We start from the raw sequence: 21,739 nt of genomic DNA on the forward strand, positions 1-21,739 counted from the left end.
GCGGGGGCTCTTTTACTCTTCGGTTTTCCCCCCCCAGCTGGCAAGGGGATGGGGTGAAGCTGGGGAGAGGGGCCACTCTAGCATCCTCCTAGGAGGCATGTGGGAGCACCCCCAGTGGCCAGCATGAGCAGGCTGCAAGTCCCCTCCACTGAATAGAGAACACTTGTTCATTTGGCTCTTTCTCTAACTTATTGCACTCTGAGTAAAGTGTGGTAAGTTAGAAAGCACAGACAGACATGACAATTTCTGTCCAATCTGGCCCCAGAAAGAGGTCTACAGCCCTGACCAAGCACAAGTACATGGCTGCAGAGCACTTTAAAAGGCCCAATGTCATGACAATCTGAACCCTAATTGCATGGGGGTTCAGACGAAGGTACTCCAAAATGGAGCGTGTTCACTAATTTGCACCTGCATACACCAGGAGCAAGGCTCAGCTGATGCCACCCAGCCCTGCTCCTAGCAATGTTTACAGAATGGGAGAGGGGAGAAGGCAGGGGAAATAAGTCTTTTCTGGGGGTTCCCCAGCCATGCTGGAGTGTTGGGGACAGATAGATTTGCCCCGCCCCCCCCCGGGTTGGGGGGCTCCAATCCACTCTCCCTCCCACTCCAATTTGGCTGGGGAACTCCCAGAATGGACCCCCCTTCCCAGCCTGCTCCCCCACCCATCCTGAGACAGCACCAGAACTGCAAGGGGAGGGTCAGAGTTAAGGGAGAGAGGGTGCATACATGCAGCCTTTCTCCCTGAATCAGCTCGCTCCACCCTCCCAAGACAGCAGCTAATGTCTGTTGGCTCAGGAGGATCTGTCTAACTCATAGCGTTTTTGCAAAGTGCCATGAGTTAAACCAGGGAACTGCATTTCTGTCTGCACCCAGAGTGCTTACACCAGGGGCTTTTTGAATATCTGTACATAGCCCATGTGTCAATGAAAGCTTTACCTGATATTCCTCTGTTAAACTGTTTTTGACATTAAAAAAAAGACAAATCTAGGGTGCATCCTTATTAGGCTAAATGTTTGCTCTTACCTCATGTTAGTGATCATATGGTAACATGTAACATGTAATCTCTACAAGTATTAACAGTTCATTGTCAAGCCATCAGGGTTCCTAGAATTTACCTCAAACTGCTCACTCATGTTAAAAATACAGGTGCCTTGTTTTCAGTAGAATATTATCTTGTGTTAGTAACAAACTCTTAACATGTTGGATTACACACAGTAGGAACATACTTTGATTCCTGTAGAGGGTAAAGATGTAGGTAACTTTTACCACATTTGAAAATGCTTTTCTCCATTGCTAAATGATTCTCTCCCCATCCCACATAAATGAATATGTCCTCAGGGTGCCTTTGATTTTATGAATTCACATTACCAAATCCATATAACCAAAATGACAGAGCCATGAAACCCTGGTCTTTGTTTTAAATTCTAGGATTGTGCTGTGGAAGTAAAGGCAGAATAGGGCCCTAAAGGTATTTAGTGTCGTTGTTTCAATTACAGAACTATGTGGATAAGAGACTTGGATTTGACAGCAATAGAAGAAAGAGAATATTGTATGCATGCCTTCAATCAGCTTTGTATTAGATCCTTAAAGGGAAAATTATGTGAAAGACAGGGGAAGAAAACAACAAACTAACCAAGAACCCAATTTCAATATAATTTGGAGAAAATAACTGATTTGGGTTGGTCATATTGCCAGGATGGATGACTCAAGGCTTCCAAACAAGAAATGGAAACCAGAAGGATGCCTAAAGCCTGAAAGAAGAACAAATTGAGAAGATATGATTGACTGTAATGTTTCAAAATCAAGTATTCCAAAGATGAGTTTGGGCTGGTGCCCAGAATACAATTGAATGGTGATGTTCAGTTAGATCTTTAATGTAAAGCAAAATAAAATGTTGAAGTTGTGTTTCTGTTAGAGATTTACTTGTTAATTCTTTCCAATTTCTCCAAATTGTGGATCTGATGTCACTTCCTCCCTCTTCTGTTTCATGCTTCAGTGATTATTGTTGCAGCTCTATAATTTTGCTGAACACAAGTTTTTTGATGAAAATCTAAATCCAGGTGATATCTTTAATTGTTACATGTCACTAGTCAATTAATGGCTTTGAAAGATTTCACATACCGTGTATAAATGGACTGATGCAGTGTTATTGATCAAGGAAAAAGAAAAAGGATAAAAAATAAAACCCTTACATCCACACATGCATTTATTGTTTCTTGCTGGTTTTAGAACCACCCACATTTCCATTATCATTACATTAGTGTTTTGAATTTTTGCAAATAAAATACTTGAGGTTTTACATGATTGTACATTTTAAGTGTATTGGTTGTAAGGCATTACTGGAAAAAAAGTGGCTGATTTCTTGATCTTCATCTCAGGCATTAAAGTTGCTGAGACAGACTGGGTGTATCTGCACATGATATTAATGTGCCTGAATAAACTTTAGTGCAGCTTGCGCTGGAGTCAGCTGCTCCCAGGTGCAGTGTATTTATGTGTGCCTGGGACCACAGCAATTTGAGCTGAGGCAGTTCTGGGTGCATGTGAAGATGCTGTGCCTGGGAGCAGCTGACTTGGAGCAGGAAGCCCTGGAGGACCAGCCCTAGGTCCCGGATGGCAGTGCCAGGCCACAGAGGGGCTGGCTGGGGCACAAGGGTGTTACAGTGTGAGGCTGGCCAGCAGGAAGCCCCCTCACTGTAGCATCCTTGTGCCACAGCCAACCCCAGTCACAGTCTACATGTGCTTTTGAGTGCATGTAAGTACTCCACCATAGGAATTCTTACCTAAATATCCTACTTAACTATCCTATGGAGGAGTTAAATAGTTTACTGTGCCCTAAAATGAGCATACATGTAGACTGTGATGCTTTACTGTGGAGCTAATTAGTCAACTGCGCAGGAAAGCGCACATGTAGGTGCTCCTACTGTACATTAGACAAAACTCTGCCAACTGACTGAAGTTTGAGCAGTGGATCAGATTCAAATCACGGTCATTTCCATTTCTTCTTTTTTTATTCTCTTGCCGTGCTAACTCTATCAAGCCTTGCCACTCGCTCTCATTCTTTTTCTACCCCAAATTAAATGGCAAAACAAAATGTAGTATCTAACTAATCAAGATGCCCAAATTAAGTGTTCTCTGTTTAACTTCCCTGGACTGGAAGACATTATAGCTTATCTAATACCCACCTATTGGGTCAGGTTCCTCACAGAATGCACTTTTCTAGTGTTAGCATTGCTGCTGACAGTTGTTCCACCAGCATGCAGTGGAATTGGTAGCTACGTGACAAAAAATAGTGCTTCCTTATTGACCATGAGAGTTGTTCTGAATTATTGGGAATGCTCTAAGATTAGTTGCCGTACCCAGAAATGAAAATATGCTGACTAATGCTTACGTACAAAATCTTTTGTTTGTTTTTTTAAATAGGTTATTTGGTTTCTACAAAGGCATACTTCCTCCTATTTTGGCTGAAACACCAAAAAGGGCAGTGAAGGTAAGGCACTGTATTTCCTTCTTTTAGAAATGTGTTACAGTAAGTCCAACAGCAATGGCTCTAAAACATGAATTTTCTTCCCACACAAGAAATGTGCTGATTGACATTGAATCCCATGCTAAGTTAAACAGTGATTTTTACTCAGAAGAAACTTCCATTGATAACACTGCACATTTTGCCTGATTAAGAACAGCAGGAACATGACTTTAATTACTGGGTTATAGCTGAGTGGTTTTCATGAAATCATGGAAGAACAAATTATGACTAGAAGGAATAGTTCAGTTTCATGTTTTTTTAATTTTGGGTAGATGTTTTGTTTTATTATAAATTCTTTGTGAGATACAAATGAATTAATACTAGGAATATGTTAACAAATTAAAGCATTCATGAAGGAAACTTTTCACAGTAAATATTCATTAAGTGAGGTGAAGCACTATGTCAGAGCACCTCAAGTACCCCCTTCTTTGTAGTTTCCCAAACTTTAAGGACAATAACCCAAAAAACCCAAGGCATTTTGTACTCTTCCTTTATTAAGTATATTCATGGACAAAACTCCCTACAAAAAGGCTATTGTGTACTTCAACATAAATAAAGTAATGCTGACTGACCTGTCAAATTCATTCACTATTAAATGCTATTTTTATTTGTTCTAATTTTTCTTACTTTGTGATACTTTATACCGGTTTTTACACTAGTATAATAGCATCATTATCACTTTTGCTATATCACTGTGGAGTTTTTACAGTGAGATACATTTAGTTCTCATTGAACCTGTTTATCTGAGAGGACCTTCTGTATATAATTTTATATGCCAATTTTCTTTTTTTCCTGAAAGACTACAAGTCATTCTGGGCCTCAGCTTGCCATCACTCATGTAAGGTATAATATGCATGTAAGAATGACATGATGCAAGCCCCATAATAAAATCCAACAGAAGATCTCTTGATAATGCTTTCCTTTTATAGAATCATAGAAAAGTAGGGCTGGAGGGGACCTTGGGAGGTCATCTAATCCAACACCCTACTCAAGGCAGGATTGCCCTGCTCTTAAAAACTTCCAAGAATGAAGATTCTACAACCACTCTGGGTAATCTGTTCCAATGTTTAACCACTCTTGTAATTCTTCCTAATATCCAACCTAAATTTCCCGTGTTGCAAATTAAAAGCATTACTCCTTGTTCTGTCTCTTGCGGCCACAGAGAATAGTCTATCAACATCCTCTTCTTAACCACCTTTCAGGTATTTAAAAACCATAGGCAACATGTGGCGGGGGCATGGGGAGGCACGTGCCCCCCCTGAGACTGGCCACTGCTAAAGTTGCCGCCAGGTTGTGCGGGCAGTCACTGCTCACCTACCCACATCGCTGCTGACACTACTGCCGGCATCTGCGGGTGATCCCCGCTCACCACTCACCACCCCACCCTGCTCTGCCGACACCGCCGTCAGCATCTGCAGACAATCCCTGCTCACCGCTGCTGACACTGACACCAGCATCTGTGGGTGGTCCCCACTCACTGCCATGGTGCCCCCTAGTCTTGGGAGGCACCAGTCATTCATGTTAAAAACTGTTATCAAATTCACCCTCAGTCTTCTCTTCTCAAGAGTAAATAATCTCAATTCTTCCAAACTATTTTTGTAAGTCATGTTTTCTAAACCTGTAATCATTGTTCCTCTCCTCTGGACTCTTTCCAAATTGTCCAGGTATTTCTTGAATTCTGGGGACCAATACCGTACAATCATGCTACGTAAAGTCTCACCAGTGACAAATAGAGAAGAAGAATCATTTGACTTCACTTGCATGCAATGATCTTGTTAATGCAGTTTAGTATTCTATTAGTTTATTTTGCAACAAGAGCTTACTGTTGTTGCCTCATATTCAGTTTACAATCCACTGCATTTCCCAGATCCTTTATGCAGTACTGCAACTTAGCCAGTTGTTCCCCAATCTGTAGTTGTGCATGTGATTGTTCCTTCATAAGTGCAAGACTTGGCATTTATCCTTATTGAATTTCAGTCACTTAATTTCTGACCATTTCGTCCAGGTTATGCATGTCATTCTAAAACCCTAATTACCAACTGCAGCCACATTTGACTTCCTCTGGGGGGCAGTAGTCATGATCCTCCCAGGCTTTGGTGTGCATGGCTTGGCCTCGTCTGCCAATGGAGTAAGCTTCTTTTCCAGTGCAAAGGCTTCAGACTTTTTCTTCACCTTGACTGCCAGGGGTTCAAAAGAAGAGTACTGTGTGCTGCCAGAAATGAACAACTGCCAGCTTGTACCTTCATAAATATCCAAGTCTTTCTTGCTCTCCTGTGCCAACTATTTACGTTTTGTAAATGCAAATAAGATGTCTTCTCTCTCTGTCTGAAAATTACTGGCTATAAGAAAAAAACTATAGTTGCAGTGCAGAATAGAAGGATGACATTTCGAAGTGTTCCTAATGATTTTTTTCCTGGTTTTTCACCTTCCACATTAATTCTTTATATGGGAGGAAGTCATTCTCTTGGCACATTCTGAACAGTTGGAACTGGATTATATGATTGCCAATTCCAATCGTTCAACAATCATGAGTCTTCTCCCATCCTCCATCCCCCATCCCGTGCAAAAAAATATGGTTTTAAAACAGAAAATCTAAAATCATCACAATTCATCAAACTTTTTCTCTTATTTTTTTCTGGGGTTTTTCTGCAAGCAGACAAACTAGTCGAGAGATCAATAAAAACCACAGACAGAAGTGATATTTGTTGCATGATCGGCCCCTTTAAAGTTCTCTATAGCCATACCTTAACAGAAGTGTGTGGCTGCAGAGTGCTTTAGAAGTGCCCAATCATGCATTAAATTAACCCTCATTTAATGGGGGTTCAGATGAAGGTGCTCCAAAGCCGAGTGCCTTCATTAACTTCTGTTTGCCCCTGTGCCAACTGGGGCTGAGCTGTTGTAGTCCAGCCCCACCCCTGGTGCTGTCTAAAGGATGGGAGGGGGAGAAAGAGAGGGAGGGGAGGGAGCTCAAGTCTGGAATTTGTCCAGCCTGTGCGGGGGGGGCGAGGGCTGATGAGTCGATTGGAGCCTCTCCCTCCTCCCATAAGGCTAGGCAGACCCCAGACGAGAGCTCCCTCCCCTCCCTTCCCCCCTTCCATCCTGCCAACAGCACTGGAGTTGTGGGGGGCATGTAGCTAGGGGAGAGAGGCTGCAGATGCACAGCTTCTCCTGGATCAGCTCCAAAGTGGAGCTTGATCTTGTACTCCCCCCACCTCCCCCCGCTTCTCCCCTAACAGTGAACATCTGTTGGGTCGAGGGTGGGAGGGTCAATATAACTTATGGCACTTGCTGTTACAGCAGGGAGCTGTATGTCTGTCAGTGCCCAGGATGCTACTTTAACATTTAAATATGCATAGCTGTAAAACCATTGCTCATTTGGAATGCCCTGCCCACTCCAGTTTAACAGAACTAAGCAGTAGTTAGGGGAAGTCTAGTTTTTGTCTATTTTTCACCTTCGAGGAAGTTTGAGGAAGGGCAATTTTCAGTTTGTGGCAATATCATTTCTTGTTTTATGGGGAGCATTTTGTACAGTTCATATTGTATGGGCTATTCATGTCTTATAAAAGTGTGCAGAAAGATTGATTTGGATTATGAAACTACTGTACTGATAAATGATCACCAACATAAATAAACAAGGCAGAGTTTGTGCTGAGAAGAAGTATAGCAACATGTACCTGGGATAATGCATTAATTTGAAGCAGCTATTTGCATGTAAAAAGCAAGCTATCAAAACAAAGGTGTTCTGATGCAATATTTTAATTGAGTGCTCAGTGTTGGAAACACAACCACACTTTTTAAGATATTAGCTCCTTTGTGTTTCTGTATTGGTGTTTCTTTCTTTCTCTCTTTTTCTTTAAAAAAAAAGGCTTTTATTTCTGAAAGATGAAAAGTCATACTTTATAACCCTGAGTTAGTTTGGACTTGGAGAAAAGAAATGAATGGTGCCAATAGAATGGTTAACAGATGAACTTTTGGGGTAAATATATATTGTACATATGTTCCCAGACATCTTGTTTCAAGCATATTTTACACTAAAGTTATTGAGACATCTGGTAAGTACTTTGGCTATTTTCTGTTTAACTTGAATTAAAGTGTATCTTTGCCAGATGGACAGTATTGCTTATTAGATATATGAAAGCATATATTTTATATATACTTATCCTTGGATTTTGTGAGGGCTATTAACTTAATAGAATTATAGAGTGAAAAAAAACTACGTTTTGTTATTAAAGACAGTTTGGATGCTCTCAGGTATCATACACCTTATTCATACATTAGTCAGGTTAATACATACAGCTACTTTTATGTTGCATTTTATTGGTATTTATTAGTTTTCTTTAAAAAATAGTTGTGGAACCTGAAACAGAGTTTTTGTGAAGTAGTTCTTTTATTTATGACTCTAGGAAGCTATTGATATTCTAAGGTAAAAATGTTAAGACCAAAAAATTGCTAGGTAATATATTTCTTCCTTTATTACAGCCATTTTACAGATCTGTGAGGCTATGGAAAACGTTAAGGAATACCATAAATTCCATGAAAGGTTAGGAGGATAACACTGACTAGAAAGATGTTGGAAAGAGAAGAAAGCAATTTTTACCACAAAAAAACCCCCTAATTTGATTCAGTGTAGTAATTGACCTTGCAATGACTGACACTTTTCCAGAGATTTTATTTTATTCAAAAGGTAAAAGTGATTCAGGAAATTATGGCATGCTCTACAAGTGGGTGCATTTCATGATTATTTAACTTCTCCATATTGCTAGCCCTAACTTAACACGTTTATTTGGTTTGATTAACAGCAAGCTTATTCCAGTGATCTTAAACATATTTACTTTATGTGTAGTAAATTGTTCTTAAATCTATACATTTTGTGGACATTCTAGGTAATTTCTCTTGAGTAATACCAGTAATTCCGTTTAAGGACAAAAAGTTATTTATATCCTGTGACTTGAGTATCAAGCACTGAGATTTCATACTTTCAAATTTATATTTTGCAACACAGAGCTGTAATATATATTTTCTGGTTTTAGTATTGTTCTACTAAAAGCATGTCTGGTTCAGAAAATGCTGCCAAGCCTGCTATAACAAGAAAGGTCTCCATCCCACCAAGCTGAAATGCCAAAGTGATGTTTTGTTTCTCATGCTCTTGTGTAGGTGGTACACAGCAAAAGCTGTTTTATGCACAGAACTCCATGAAAGTGATAAATGGAGTCCTAGAGAATTAGGATGTTTCCCTTGTGCATCACAGATTAACTATTTCCTTCTGTTTAATAAAAACCTTCGATTCCTCAGTGCTTCTTGGGAGACTTGCATCAATTTGGCCTTGCTTCCCATTGCCTCCTTCAGTATGGCAAAACAGACTGAGGCATCTAGTAGTGGGCCTTGTAGTTGGAAGCCACGTGAATAGCTTGCTGGGGAATACCACATTTAGCAGTCTCTTGTTTAAGAATATTGGAAAGCCAGGGGACCTCCAGCACTGAAGCACTCTATAGTCAGTGGTCAGGAAGATAAGAGGTTGGTGGTTGCTTGCTTTTGAGATGCAGACACCTGTAGGTAAATTATAGAAAACATATCTAATAGGATTTATAGTCCCAGGCCTTGCATACCCTTCTTCTCAAAAGTGTAAAACCTGTAACTTTACATGGCATATTACTTGTAATAACTCCAAATTCTGCCTGGAATTTTATCCTCTTCCTGCCCTCTCTATCCACTAAGATTCTATAGTCTCCTAGTTCATCATTCTAGCAGGCTATTTATAACTGCAGAAGATGTTGTTTACCATTCTCATTATTTCTGGTAGCATCAGCCTGGAAAATCCACACCTTGTGCATATTTCTTGGACCATCATGGCCAAAACATTACTCCAACCCTACCACAGCAATATGGGGCTTAAAAAAAAAACTTGTTGAATATAATTAATGTAGGAATTTGAAGGTAGCTCTTAGATGACTGAGTTCAGTCCCTTGCTGTTGCAGGCAATCCTGTCATAAGCTCCAGCTCCAGTTTAAAATTAGTTAGATTAATTTCCCATACCATTCTTCTTGGAATTCAATTCCAGACTCTCACTTTCCTGATGATTAGAAACTTTCTTTTTATTTCCATCTTAAATCTGTTCACGTCCTGTTTCTTAGCCACTTATTCATAGGCCCTTAAGCAACAGTAAATTATTGACTAGGAAAAATATTTTTAAAGGGTGGTAAAAATTGGAAGAAAAAATATTAATTTACAGTGGAAGACTACAAAAAAGTGCATAGATGTCAAATCTGTTAAAATGAGAAATTACAAATAGATGCACGCACCTACCCTGGAGATCTTCAAAAGGAGACTGGATGCACACCTTGCTGGGGTTATTTGACCCCAGCAGTCTTTCCTGCCCAGAGCAGGGGAGCTGGACCCAATAATCTCACGAGGACCCTTCGAGCCCTAAACTTCTGTGAATCTTTGCATCTGTAATGCCTAACAAAACTGGAAATAGCTGCACTGAATGGAAATTGTATGGTTCATTTTTTGCTAGAACAGATTACATCAGCTATTCTATAACTAATGTAGCAGCATCTGAAAATGAGATGCTAGTGAAAGTTTAGTAAACTGAAAATAAAGACGAGGTACTGCAAGTCTGCTCTTATGTAAAACTGTACAGTCTTTTGTATCATTTACAAAGCAAAAAAGTTAAATTACCAGATTCTCCACTACCTTACAGCTTATATAGTTTTTTTTCCTATGTGCAACTGCAGTATTTTATGTTTATAATTCACAGAGGAGCATGGTTACACAGTGTAGAAATTCTTGAAAAATCAGGCCTTCATTATTTCCTTTTTTCCCTAAATCAGATAATAATAATAATTTGTTATAAATTTTTATGTCCGCCATTGAAGTTGAAACATAACTTTTTTTTTAATAGTTTTTCACCTTCGAACAATACAAGAAATTACTAGGATATGCTACGCTCCCACCAGGACTGGTAAGTATGAATACATGCCTTAGAGTTCTTATTATGAAGCAGTTATTGGATGGGTCTGTATCTCTCCCCAGCATTAAAAATATCAAGATAGCATATAGATTAAATGGACCAAGTAATCCAAAGTTCTTCAAGACAGATTCGTTTATTAAAAACTTTTATTGTTTTGATTTTTATTTATGATATGCAACTTATAATATGATAGATAAATTGGAATGTCTTCCTAATGATAATTTACTATGTTATTGCATAAAATTTGTTAAACTCTATTGCAATGAACAATATAGAGCCATATTGGGGATATTATTTTTCATACTTGCAAATATTAAAAATATATTGATCTTGTTTATTATTTACTTGTATGGCGCTAGTTCCTAGAACCACCATCAGGGCTCAGAGCAAACGTGTAAAAAAGATCTCTTTTCCGTAAGGGTTTACAATAGGGGATTGCAAAGCAGGCAGTATTCAATTTGGATTTGGATTCAGCCCAATTTGGGGGACAGTGATTTGATTTGCTGATTCGGATCACTGTCCCAATTCGATTTGGCTGAATCTGAAGATTCAGTTCTGATTCAGAGAATCGGCGATCTGGCCATAGACACAGCTTTGTATGCTTTATCTACGTACGTTGAGGTACCAGGCGTGGCTCATGAATGCTGAGATGGTGGGGTGGATGGAGCATCCCACAGTGGGGGTCCTCCATACACTTGGCGAGGGACCTGGAACTGGACTGGAAGTACTTCCAGTCCACTTTTCGGTCTGCCGCTGAGTGCATGGGGGACCCCCACACCTCTCCAGCTCAGCAATCAGCCACAGGGGTACCCTGGGTGCCCCCCCAGCCCCAGGAGGCATCAGTCGCCAAGCCAGGGGGTGGGATGGGTCCCCCGCATGCTCCACAGCAGACCCAGAAGTGGACAGGAAATATTTCTGGTCCACTTCCAGGTCTGCTGCTAAGCATATGGGGGACCCCCCCACACACTCCCATGGGATGCCCCATCCACCCCACCACCTCAGCGTTCATGAGCCACGCCTGGTACCTTGAGGTATGTAGAAAAATTATTTAAAGCAGTCTATGGTTGAATGGTTGAATCTCTCTGAATCGATTCAAAGGGTTCTGATTCAATTCAGAGAGATTAAAAGGTCTCCTGATTTAATTTGGATTCATAGATTTGGCTGCTGAATTGAGCCAAATCTCCTCGGAATCAAATCAGCGACTGAAGCTTTGCCCAGCCCTAATTTTCAACATAAGAATAAACCATTAAGAGTGAAATTCTAAGCCTACTGAACCTAATGGCAAATCTCCGACTGATTTCAGTAGACAGGATTTCATCTCAGAACCATAAATTTGTTGTTAAAGCAAATAGTAACACATATTGTATATTAACATAGCAAGGCTGTTTATGCTGATACAGTGGATTTTTGTGAAGAGCTATGTATTTCCATATTTACAGTTTGATTCTGTACCTTTATATTTAGTGGTAATTTATTCTTCATGTAGTCCCTTTCATTTGTGGGACTGTTTGTGTAATAAGGTACCATGAGACATTCTTTTTTAAGATCTGACCATATAAATACTAAACAACAAATAACATGCAACACATTGGCAGTAAAGTCAGGTTTAAATAACAAACCTCTTCTTTTATTATGATCTAAGATAATACCCTACCTAGCAGACCTATATTCTCTGAACTCAGATATTTCATTGGCAAGGAAAAATGTGGTAATTTTACACTAATGTAAAAACACATTGAAACAAAATTTATGATGACCCACATGCCACAAAAAGAAGTAAATGTGGTAATTTGCTCCAAATATAGTAACTGAAATATTCAAGGGGCATGTCTACATGTGCACTTTAATGCTCAATAGACTATTTTACTATGCATTAAAGCATCACATAAAAAAACCTTGACATTCCACTAATGCTCAGTAAAATAGTCTATTGTGCATTAAGCATCACTAAAAAAAGTGCAAATGCACTACTGCAGGAGTACTCACATTGGAAGTACTAAATTTAATGCACTTTAGAGAAGGTACATTAATGCACGTGTAAACACACTCAGGGAGTAGCAAAACCACTAACTTATTATGATGTAGCAAAACAAACAACATATCACCAAATGATTTACAAACAGAAGAAAAGGAGGTATATCTATGAAAAGAAGAGAAAAAGCATAATATGCAATATCCTGGCAAGATAAGGTAATATAGTAAATACAGTTCAGATAAAGCTTATCAAAGAATTAAAATCTTTCTTAAACAATACTTCAATTTTTTTCTCATTTTACAGTGTTTGAAACATACCTTTTTTTAGACTTGTGTAAATATTTTCCTCAAAAATATAAAAAATGCTATTGATTTTTTTATTGACATTTTCTGTTTACCAGTTACCCATTTTCAGTGGACATAAGAATTTTTAGAAATTGTTTTGAAAGAAAATCAATAACCATTTTGATACCATTTTCAATACAATTCTGAAAAAGGGCCCAGCATTTTTTCTATAAAAATGAAAAATATGGTTTTAAAATAGGCCATTTCAATTAAAAAAAGGTTTTGAAAACCACCAATTCTCATTTCAGTATTTCTATGTTTAATTCCTTGCCTCCCTACCTACTCATTTTATCTTATTTTGATTTTTCATTTTGTCATGTATAAAACACTTCTCATTTTATCAAGACTCCTGTATCCTGTTTATAATAGTCCATGTAGCTGAGTTTTATTCCAGGTTAAAAATGTGAAATATTTGGAAGAGTATATTTAACAAATAATAAAATCCTGAACATCTGGATTATAGATTTCTTGGTCAGATGAGTTTTGGATTATAATTCTTTTTACAGTTTTGGCTCTCAACATATAAGTTTGTGAGAGTTGAAGAAATATGTGGCAACTTGTCTTGTAAGAACGAGTGACTCTCCACTAGGCTATATCATATCAGCACAGGGCATAAAACAGAGAGATATTGAATTTATCACTACCCTTGGTTCACTCTGTATGCTACTGCCTTCCAAATCCGCCCCTCACACAGGATGGTAAACAATTTACATGAAACTTCCTCTTCCTCTTCAGTATTTATGCGACACTATAATCATTTGCAGTTTCCCATATTCAGGGAAGAGGCTGCTATTTGTCTCTCTCGCAAGTGTAAGGGTTTATGGGGTTTTTGTGCGTGGCGGCCTTTTCCCAAAGAGAGTGTGCTGAAAACCTATAAACGTAGTGTATTCATTCTTCACAAAGAGCAGCTCTGAGTCACGTAGCAGATGTACTGAACAACAAATGTTGCTGTATTTTTAAATGTATTACATTGCTATTAGCTTCACTTCACTTTAATGTCATAGCCATGCAAGGAAGACCTAAATCTAAAAGGTTTCAGATGTGTTCCATGTACTTTCAGGTTGAGGTAGGTATGGTTCTGGGTACCCTGGCATAGCTCATGCCAAGGCAGTGTGTCTCATTAAAAAGAGGCAAGGATTTCTTAGGGTGGTATCTTTTATTGGATCAACTGTATAGTTGGGATACAGTTAGACAAGCTTCCAAATGCAAGTCATTCTTTGTCAGAGACAGGAAAGAGGCAGAATGCATTTCCACCCTATTCCCTGTGGCCTGAATCCAAGAGATGATGCTGAAGGGGTCAGGGCCATGTTCCCACTCCATATGGGAAACGTAGTCCCACTTGCAGTGTCACGTAGTTCAGGTACACAATGGCTAGGATTATGACTGCTCCTTCTACCCTTTCCCTTCTTGAACATTCATTCAGAGCCAGTCACAGTCTGACCTCCTTTGAGAGGTGACTATTATTTTCCTCCTTTTCTAGTTTAGCAAATGTACTACTCAATATTCTGTTCTAGGTTTGAGACAGGTTTGTAAGTAGGAGAGAGCTGGCAGTGAGAATTTAAATGGACATCTAAAATGCACTATTTTGAAATTGCCTGGATATTTTACTTATCTACTATGAACAAAGTAAGACATTGTTTATCTTCCTAAATAACATGTTTCCACCTTGACTACAAACCACAGGCCAGCTTCTGCAGTCTTTACACAGAGCTGCCGTGCCCTCAATTTCTTAGCCAATGAAATGCACACCTGTGAAGAGCACCAGCACCTGTCTTGTGCATCATTTAAGTCTCATTTGGGCCTTTTCAGGGTTGAAATTTACCCATAAAGGGTTTTCCTTTTTTAACTGGGCAATTTGCTGGAAAAAATTCTTCACAGTGTTCTTTACAAAATTAACTCCTTTTTAAAGAAAATTTTACTGCTCAATACAGTTGTTTTATTGTGCTTCATAACTGCAGCTATGTTTCAAAAGTAAAATTATTGGGTACCTATACATGTGCTGGACATCTGCTCCAACACATGCTAATTAGCACACATCAAAGATAATCAAGTCTGCTGAAACGTGCTAATTAGCATGCTCCAGGAGCCTCCGCATCACATGTATCAGTGTCCCCGCACTTCAAAATGGCAGCAGGGGTGCTTTAACTAAAGTTTGTTGAACAAGTCCTGCAGGAGCTTTAATTAAAGTGACTCTCAGAGCTTCTGTAATTAAGGACCCCCTCCCCCCCACCTTTACCCCATGGCATGTGTAAATATGCCCATGATGCACTGAAGTCAAACTCTCCACATACATAACTGGAGAGCAGTATTTTTCCATGTGTGCATCTTAAATCTTAATACAGGTTTTATCCCAGCTAAAGAGAGGATTTGTTGTTGATGGGACTTCGACATTTTATTTTGCATTTTTTGGAATGTGGTTTGTGGCTTTTGTAATTTCTTCTTCATGAACTGTCAACATCTAATCAAGGACTAAAACTGTTTAGTAATGGTATACTGCTGCATTAGCATGGGTCTCTCAGTTTTCATCATATCATTCCGCTTTGTACTATGATGTATGGAGTATTTTACCGCAGCTCTCATGAAAACTTGATTTTTAAATATTGACTGATTTAACCTTTCTAGACATTTGCAGTTGCTGGCTTGGGATCTGGATTAACAGAAGCGGTTGTGGTTAACCCTTTTGAAGTAGTAAAGGTTAGCTTGCAGGCCAATCGGAATGTTTTCACAGAGGTACGGTAACTGTTCCATTCTTTTCTCGATATTTTGTTAAATATAAGTTAAAGTTTGAGGTTAACTTTACAATCAACCAGAATTTCCATATTCATAAAACAGAATTTCCTCTGAACAAAATACTGGTCTTTCTATAAGCTTTACCATTTTGACAAGGTGGAATAGGAAACTGTAGACAAAAAAGAATATAGAGGAAATACAGACATGTATTATGAGCCAAATACTGAGCCACTGAGTCCCCTATGTGATGCTTTAATAGTGCAAGGGGGACTCAAAGATACTGTCAGTGAGCAACTGAGTATTTCTCTAACAGTTGGGAATCTTGAGCTTGCATAGAGGCTGCATCATCAATGCGACATCAGCATCTCTTCTTATGAATGAACTGAGGCTGGACAACAATTCACTCTCTCTAGAGTAGCCAACAAAAGCAACCCCTTGAGGAGCTATTACTAATCACTAAATCTGAAGCTGCTCTAACTTACTCAGTTTAACCTGCAGCAGCCCCAGAATTCAAGTGGGGGTGGGTTAAGCAAAAGATGACCTAAAACCCCAATGCAGTACTCCTTGCCCAAACCCTTTATTTTAATAATATGTTGTAATTCTAGATTTAACACTGTGGATTAAATCTATATTGTGTTCACACCCATAACAATTCATAATGCAAGTATATACAATTTCACGTCACAACACTAACATCAAGGTATGCCCCCAGTGAAAGCACCACACAAGTTTGTTATTCATGGACAGCTGCTAGCAGCCACAAAACTCTGAGCTGTGATTTTTTGAGATTGTGAACCTAGCACCAGCCTTGTGTTATGCCAAGGAAAACTCACCTACTGCTGAAACTGGCATTAGGTGTTCACCAGCTAGCATTCTTCCCCCTCCAAGTCACAGTGCATCAATTCTTCAGTAATAGGCAGTGGGCACTGTACTCTCGAAACTTTCACTTTTGAGCTGAGACTTGAAACTGAGTTCATGACCACAAATTATCCCTAAAGATCCCATCTTAACTTTTTTCAAGAACAAGGATATTGCTCTCTGTGTACATTCAAGATAGATACTGAATTATAGCATACAGCTTTGAGTCTCTGAGTAGCTAGAAGGAAATTATAATAAAACAGGGCTTGTTTGTTTCTTACTTCTACAGATAGGGATAGATAGCAAAACATTATCAGGTCAATACTAGTTGCTAAATAGGAAAAGCAGAGTGAAACAAAGTATTAAAGAAAATTAAACCTGCTGTCACCTAAATAAGCAGTCATATGTTGTGTCGGATATAATTGGGATCATTTGGCTGGTACTGTTGATCTGCCAGGGTGAGAATTTGAAATGGAAGCCCATTAAACAAATAAGTATATTGAAATTAGCCGTGTTTACAAAGTTCTAGTCAAAATCATTCTACATTTTCCTGTTTAAGCATCCTAGTGGAAGTCTTGTTTTGCCTTTCTAATTAAATATTTGGTTACGCAAAGGTGGCATTATGGTTTAGAGAAATCCAAACACAGGTTAGCAAACATTTTTAAATGCGCTTTTTTCTTCTTATGATTAGAAAATAAAGGAGTTAAAATGTGAAAGATGACCTGTGACAGCAATGCGTAAAATCTGGCACAATACATTGAGGAACACAGTATTTGCCCTGGTGTACATGGTGTACTGATAGTGACTAGTACTGCATACTTTGGAGGAAAGTGTAGAATCTTTATAATGGGCATTACTGTGATACCCTGCCCATAGGGAAATGTCTTCCCTGCTTGTTTGAGTTATTGTTTGGCTTATTCTCTGAAGTAATAGGGTTTTTATTCTTTATAGTCAAGATTTTCAAAACGGATTCAAAGCAGGGTTCTTAAATCTACACTGAAGGATTTAAATGAATGTACTTATTTTCAAAACCCAGCATCTCTCATTAAAGTAAAATATTTCATTAGAAAGCAAAATATGATTACACTAAGTTATTTAATCAGGAAAACGTTGAGTAATTTTAGCTATATTTTTAATATGTTTATAATACAGTAATATAGACTGAGATTTTCATAATTGTCTGCCTAAAATTAGACTCCTGAATCCAGATCAAGAAGTCTGACTGTATGACTCAAGTTTCAAAAGTGCTGACCATCCAGTAGTTTCCACTAAAAATCTGTTGTGTAAACTTATATAACACTGACTTAATACTTTGACACTATGAGCAGGAACCACACCTGCACCAAAACACTGTTCAGCACACCTGGAAAGATGCATATATGGTTTCCTGTCACTTTTTTACTTCACCCGCAACACTGAATCTGGAGGCTCTCAGGGAATGAACTTATCCTTAGTGAAGGTTAGAATAGCCATGTGGCTACATGCCAGCAAGTAAAGGCTCCAAAGGAGCTGCTTCACTCTCCAGAATTGCCAAAACATCATGCTCTGGTCCTGTCCTTCTTCAGCTAGGGATGTTCTCAATACCTGGTGTCCTAGAGCAAGGAGGACACTGTCAGCTGAACATACTCCTGTGCAAAGGAAATTCTCAGATAGAGTTTTAGGACAGGTGTTGGATGCCTTAGAACCTGCTGAGAATTTGTCTCTATATACAAGAGCTGTTTTCATCTTTTTACTACATAGATGAATTGTGATATAGTCTGTGTGAATGTTTCATCTATTGCAATATTGGCAGCATAGCCTCTTTGTTGTTTGTAGTAATGCTAATCTGACTCATTAAAAGACATGAGTTCAGCTATAAAATATTATGAGATGTGTTTAAAACATTATATTTTTTAAAATTGTTTGAGGATTATTTTCTTCACCTTTTGGTCTAAGCTCTTTCGGGTTACCCATTTCAAGGCTTTCTCTGCAACAACAAAGACTTAAAACTTTTTTTAATGAAAATTGTGATTTTCATGTAATCACAAGATTCTAGGATCTGGGGCTTTATGAAAAAAATGTACCCAATATTGCAGGAGAAACAATTCAAATCATGTGAGTCGGCAACACTGTGATAATCAACCAGTTTGAAACTAGACTATGAAGACTTCTTGCTACACTTCCCATTTATAACAATGGTCTCATTCTCCTTTTGTTTAACTTGTACAGCAACCATCTACCTTTTCACAAGCTCGGCAAATTATTAAAACTAATGGTTTGGGATTCCAAGGACTCAACCGAGGTCTCACTGCAACCCTGGGCCGTCATGGAGTTTTTAATATGGTTTACTTTGGATTCTACTTCAATGTGAAAAACATTATTCCAGTCAATAAGGTAAGTGCTTTACAAGGGTATAATAGACAAAAATAGAGCTAATGCATGTGACAGTTTAATTAATTCTGTACCCTCCTGTGTAAATCTGTGGTCTTTTTTGAAACACTTATTAATATAGTTCTCTATTTCTGGAAGTTCTACAATGTTTTAGATTTTCAGGTTTTACATTTAGATTAAAATTTAGATTTGATTTAAACTTAGGTTAAGATTTTTCATAGCAAAACAAGTATTTACAGTTCTCACTTTTTAACAAAGTGAGTGATAAATATTGCTGTAAAGCAAGGATGTCGAACTGGTTTGGCCCCTTGGCCTTATCTGGGTGTCAGGGTCCTTGTAGGCTGGATCCCCACACATCTCTGGCAGTGGGGGAGGGGGGGATGGAGTGCTGTCAGAGAGCCGCAGGGTTTAACACAGTTGTTATTGGCCTCCCCCACCACCAACATGGCCCCATGGGCTTCCAGATCCTCATTTTCAACAGTGAGGCTTGCCCCCAAATTCCTGGCTCCTCATGGAAACCTCATGGACCAGATGACATAACTCCGCAGGTTTATGTTTGACATCCCTGCTGTAAAATATACATGTGGCTTGAATTTTCCTTTTGAGTCAGTTCCCTCCACACTATTCTGTAAGTGTCAAGAATCTGGAAATAGACATAAATTACATTTACATTACGTGCATTTTAGGCACTTACATTTGAAAATCTTGACCTTAGCGTTTTCCCATAGCAGCCAATAGTGCTACAAATAGCAAAATGGCTCAGTAGGGTAAAATTATACTTTCTAGAACATACTTTCCTATAAATTTCCATGGTAGGGGTTTCAGGTTTGTGCAGAAGATTGCACAAACTGCAGAAGATTGGGTATGTTGGCTGTACACTGTCTGTTCATTAAAGAGAAAGTTTAACTTAGTGCCCATGGACAAAGCAGTATATTTATTTGTCTGCAGAAGTCTAGATTCAGAAAGAGTGCTTAAATAGAACTAATGTGGTGGATAGATTTTTATAGAGTATGCACCACGGGCAAATTTCACCATGACAGCTAAGTTAGAGAGAGAGTCTTTGTAGTTGGAACTGCACATAAAACAATTTTCTTTAAGCAGCCTTGAAGGCTTCTGATGATGCAACAAAAAGAAAATGTGCTAGTGAAAGAATGAGAGTTCCAGGAACTTCCTAAAGAGTTGTACAAGCAATGACTAATGGTTTATTAATGGCTCCAGTACTATACTAAGACAACTAATGTAATGCTACAACAATGACAGCTTAAACTATCGTAGGTATAATAGCTGGTGATATTCATACAAGAAGCTGTAATTTACATCAAAAGGTATCAATTTTTATTCCCAGATGAAGCAATGCCTTCTTTCTGTACTTTCTTCTTTCATATGACAAAATGGGGTCTGTATCTTTATCTTTGTACACTTTGGCTTTTTTGTTGATTCGGGAGCTCTTGGCCATCAGAGACGTTGCCAGAGATCACTACATGGAAGTGGCTCTTGTCGATCCCCTTTCTGTATTTGAAGTAGCCTCATAATTTTGTTGGCAATAGGAATATAAATGAAGAAAATCTCCATTTACTTATTTGCAAATTCTTATCATAAATCAAACAGTTCAATAGCAGCTAACATGCAAGTTTCTACAAGTTCCTTTTAGGTTATTTTTAATTTCTGATAGTACACATTCAAAATGTGTTCTGAAAGCTCAAGGCACATGCATACGTTAGCACTTAGATTAAAACTAAACCTATTTAGATTAGATGAAAAAAGGTGAGAAATGCTATGTGGCTAGTGGCTATTTAGATATATATTTTCCATGATACTGTTTATGAGCTTATGTGATTATATAGTGCTATACATTTCTGAATATAAAAAGGAGATTTTTTGAGGAAATAATGAACTGTTTGGGCATGAGAGTCAAGAAATTGTGATAGGATTTGGCATAACCATGACTCAGTGTCTTTTACACAAAAATAAATTCTTAGTAATCACTCGATCCATTATGAGACCAAATTCAGGGACATACTTAAGGGGAGTGAGAGGAGTTATCATAGCGTTTATATGATCCAGTGAGCTGGTCAGCCCTGGAACCATAGATTTAAAATAATCAGCAAAATAAAAGGTAAATTAATTTAGTTCTACTCAGATGTTCCAAATGTACATGATGCCACATTGTTTCATCAAAGGTGTAGATGGTTAGGATTAGATTGTGTTAACTGCAAATGATAGAGAAATTTGCACAAAGCTGGACCACAACAGGCTTAATCCAACTATCTTTAGAGTTAATGAGAATCTTTCCATATATCTTAATGGAAATAGATGAGGCCTAACATATCTGGTGCAAGCCAGAAAGACATTTCACATTGTCTTGAACTCTAAGCTCTACTTCAGTGGCTGGAGAACAAAAATATTCAATAATTCCTTATTATCGGTAATCTAATTCATTTTCTTAAATGGGAAAGCAAGAGAAGCTAACAACTACAAACCTCTAACTTGGACTTGATAGAAAAAATAGTTTACAGTTAGAGCTAAAAGGATTAGACTGTTCAAGTATCTTCACATACTTGATTTCATTACAAAAACTAATTTCTTCATTTCACACACTTCTCAAGAGAAGGAAAACTCAAAGTCAGTCCTATAATATTGACAAGCATATAAAATTGTGAAATAAAAATGTTACACTTTTTAAATAGTTTTGGCTCTTGACTATATATCTGCTCCTTGCCATCTGTAACGTAAGTGGAAAAATGTATTGAAATGTCCATATGAGTCTTTTAGCTGTCAACAGTGTTAAACTGTGCATTAAATTTGCATCCCAATTAAGCATGTTTGTAGCTTATTTTGCCAAAAACAATAAACCTTTTATGTTGAGTGCCTGAATGATATAAATGACATGTGTGGGTTTTAAGTGTTCAAATAGTGAATAATTTTTTCATATGTTCAATCTATTCTGCTAAACAGACCATTTACAACCA

General features: G+C 38.3%; 1 protein-coding gene across 1 annotated transcript in view; it reads left to right on the forward strand.

Annotated features, from left to right (window-relative positions):
* The window catches only part of SLC25A21 (solute carrier family 25 member 21), a 355,138-nt gene that overhangs the window by 308,817 nt on the left and 24,582 nt on the right, over positions 1-21,739 (forward strand). The window contains exons 4-7 of the mRNA XM_025201495.1: positions 3,421-3,487; positions 10,425-10,484; positions 15,435-15,542; positions 18,609-18,773. Coding sequence (XP_025057280.1) covers positions 3,421-3,487; positions 10,425-10,484; positions 15,435-15,542; positions 18,609-18,773 — 400 coding nt within the window. The remainder of the gene's footprint in view (positions 1-3,420; positions 3,488-10,424; positions 10,485-15,434; positions 15,543-18,608; positions 18,774-21,739) is intronic.

Source organism: Alligator sinensis, unplaced genomic scaffold (genome assembly GCF_000455745.1).
Source record: "Alligator sinensis unplaced genomic scaffold, ASM45574v1 scaffold280_1, whole genome shotgun sequence".
NCBI classification, from domain to species: Eukaryota; Metazoa; Chordata; order Crocodylia; family Alligatoridae; genus Alligator; species Alligator sinensis.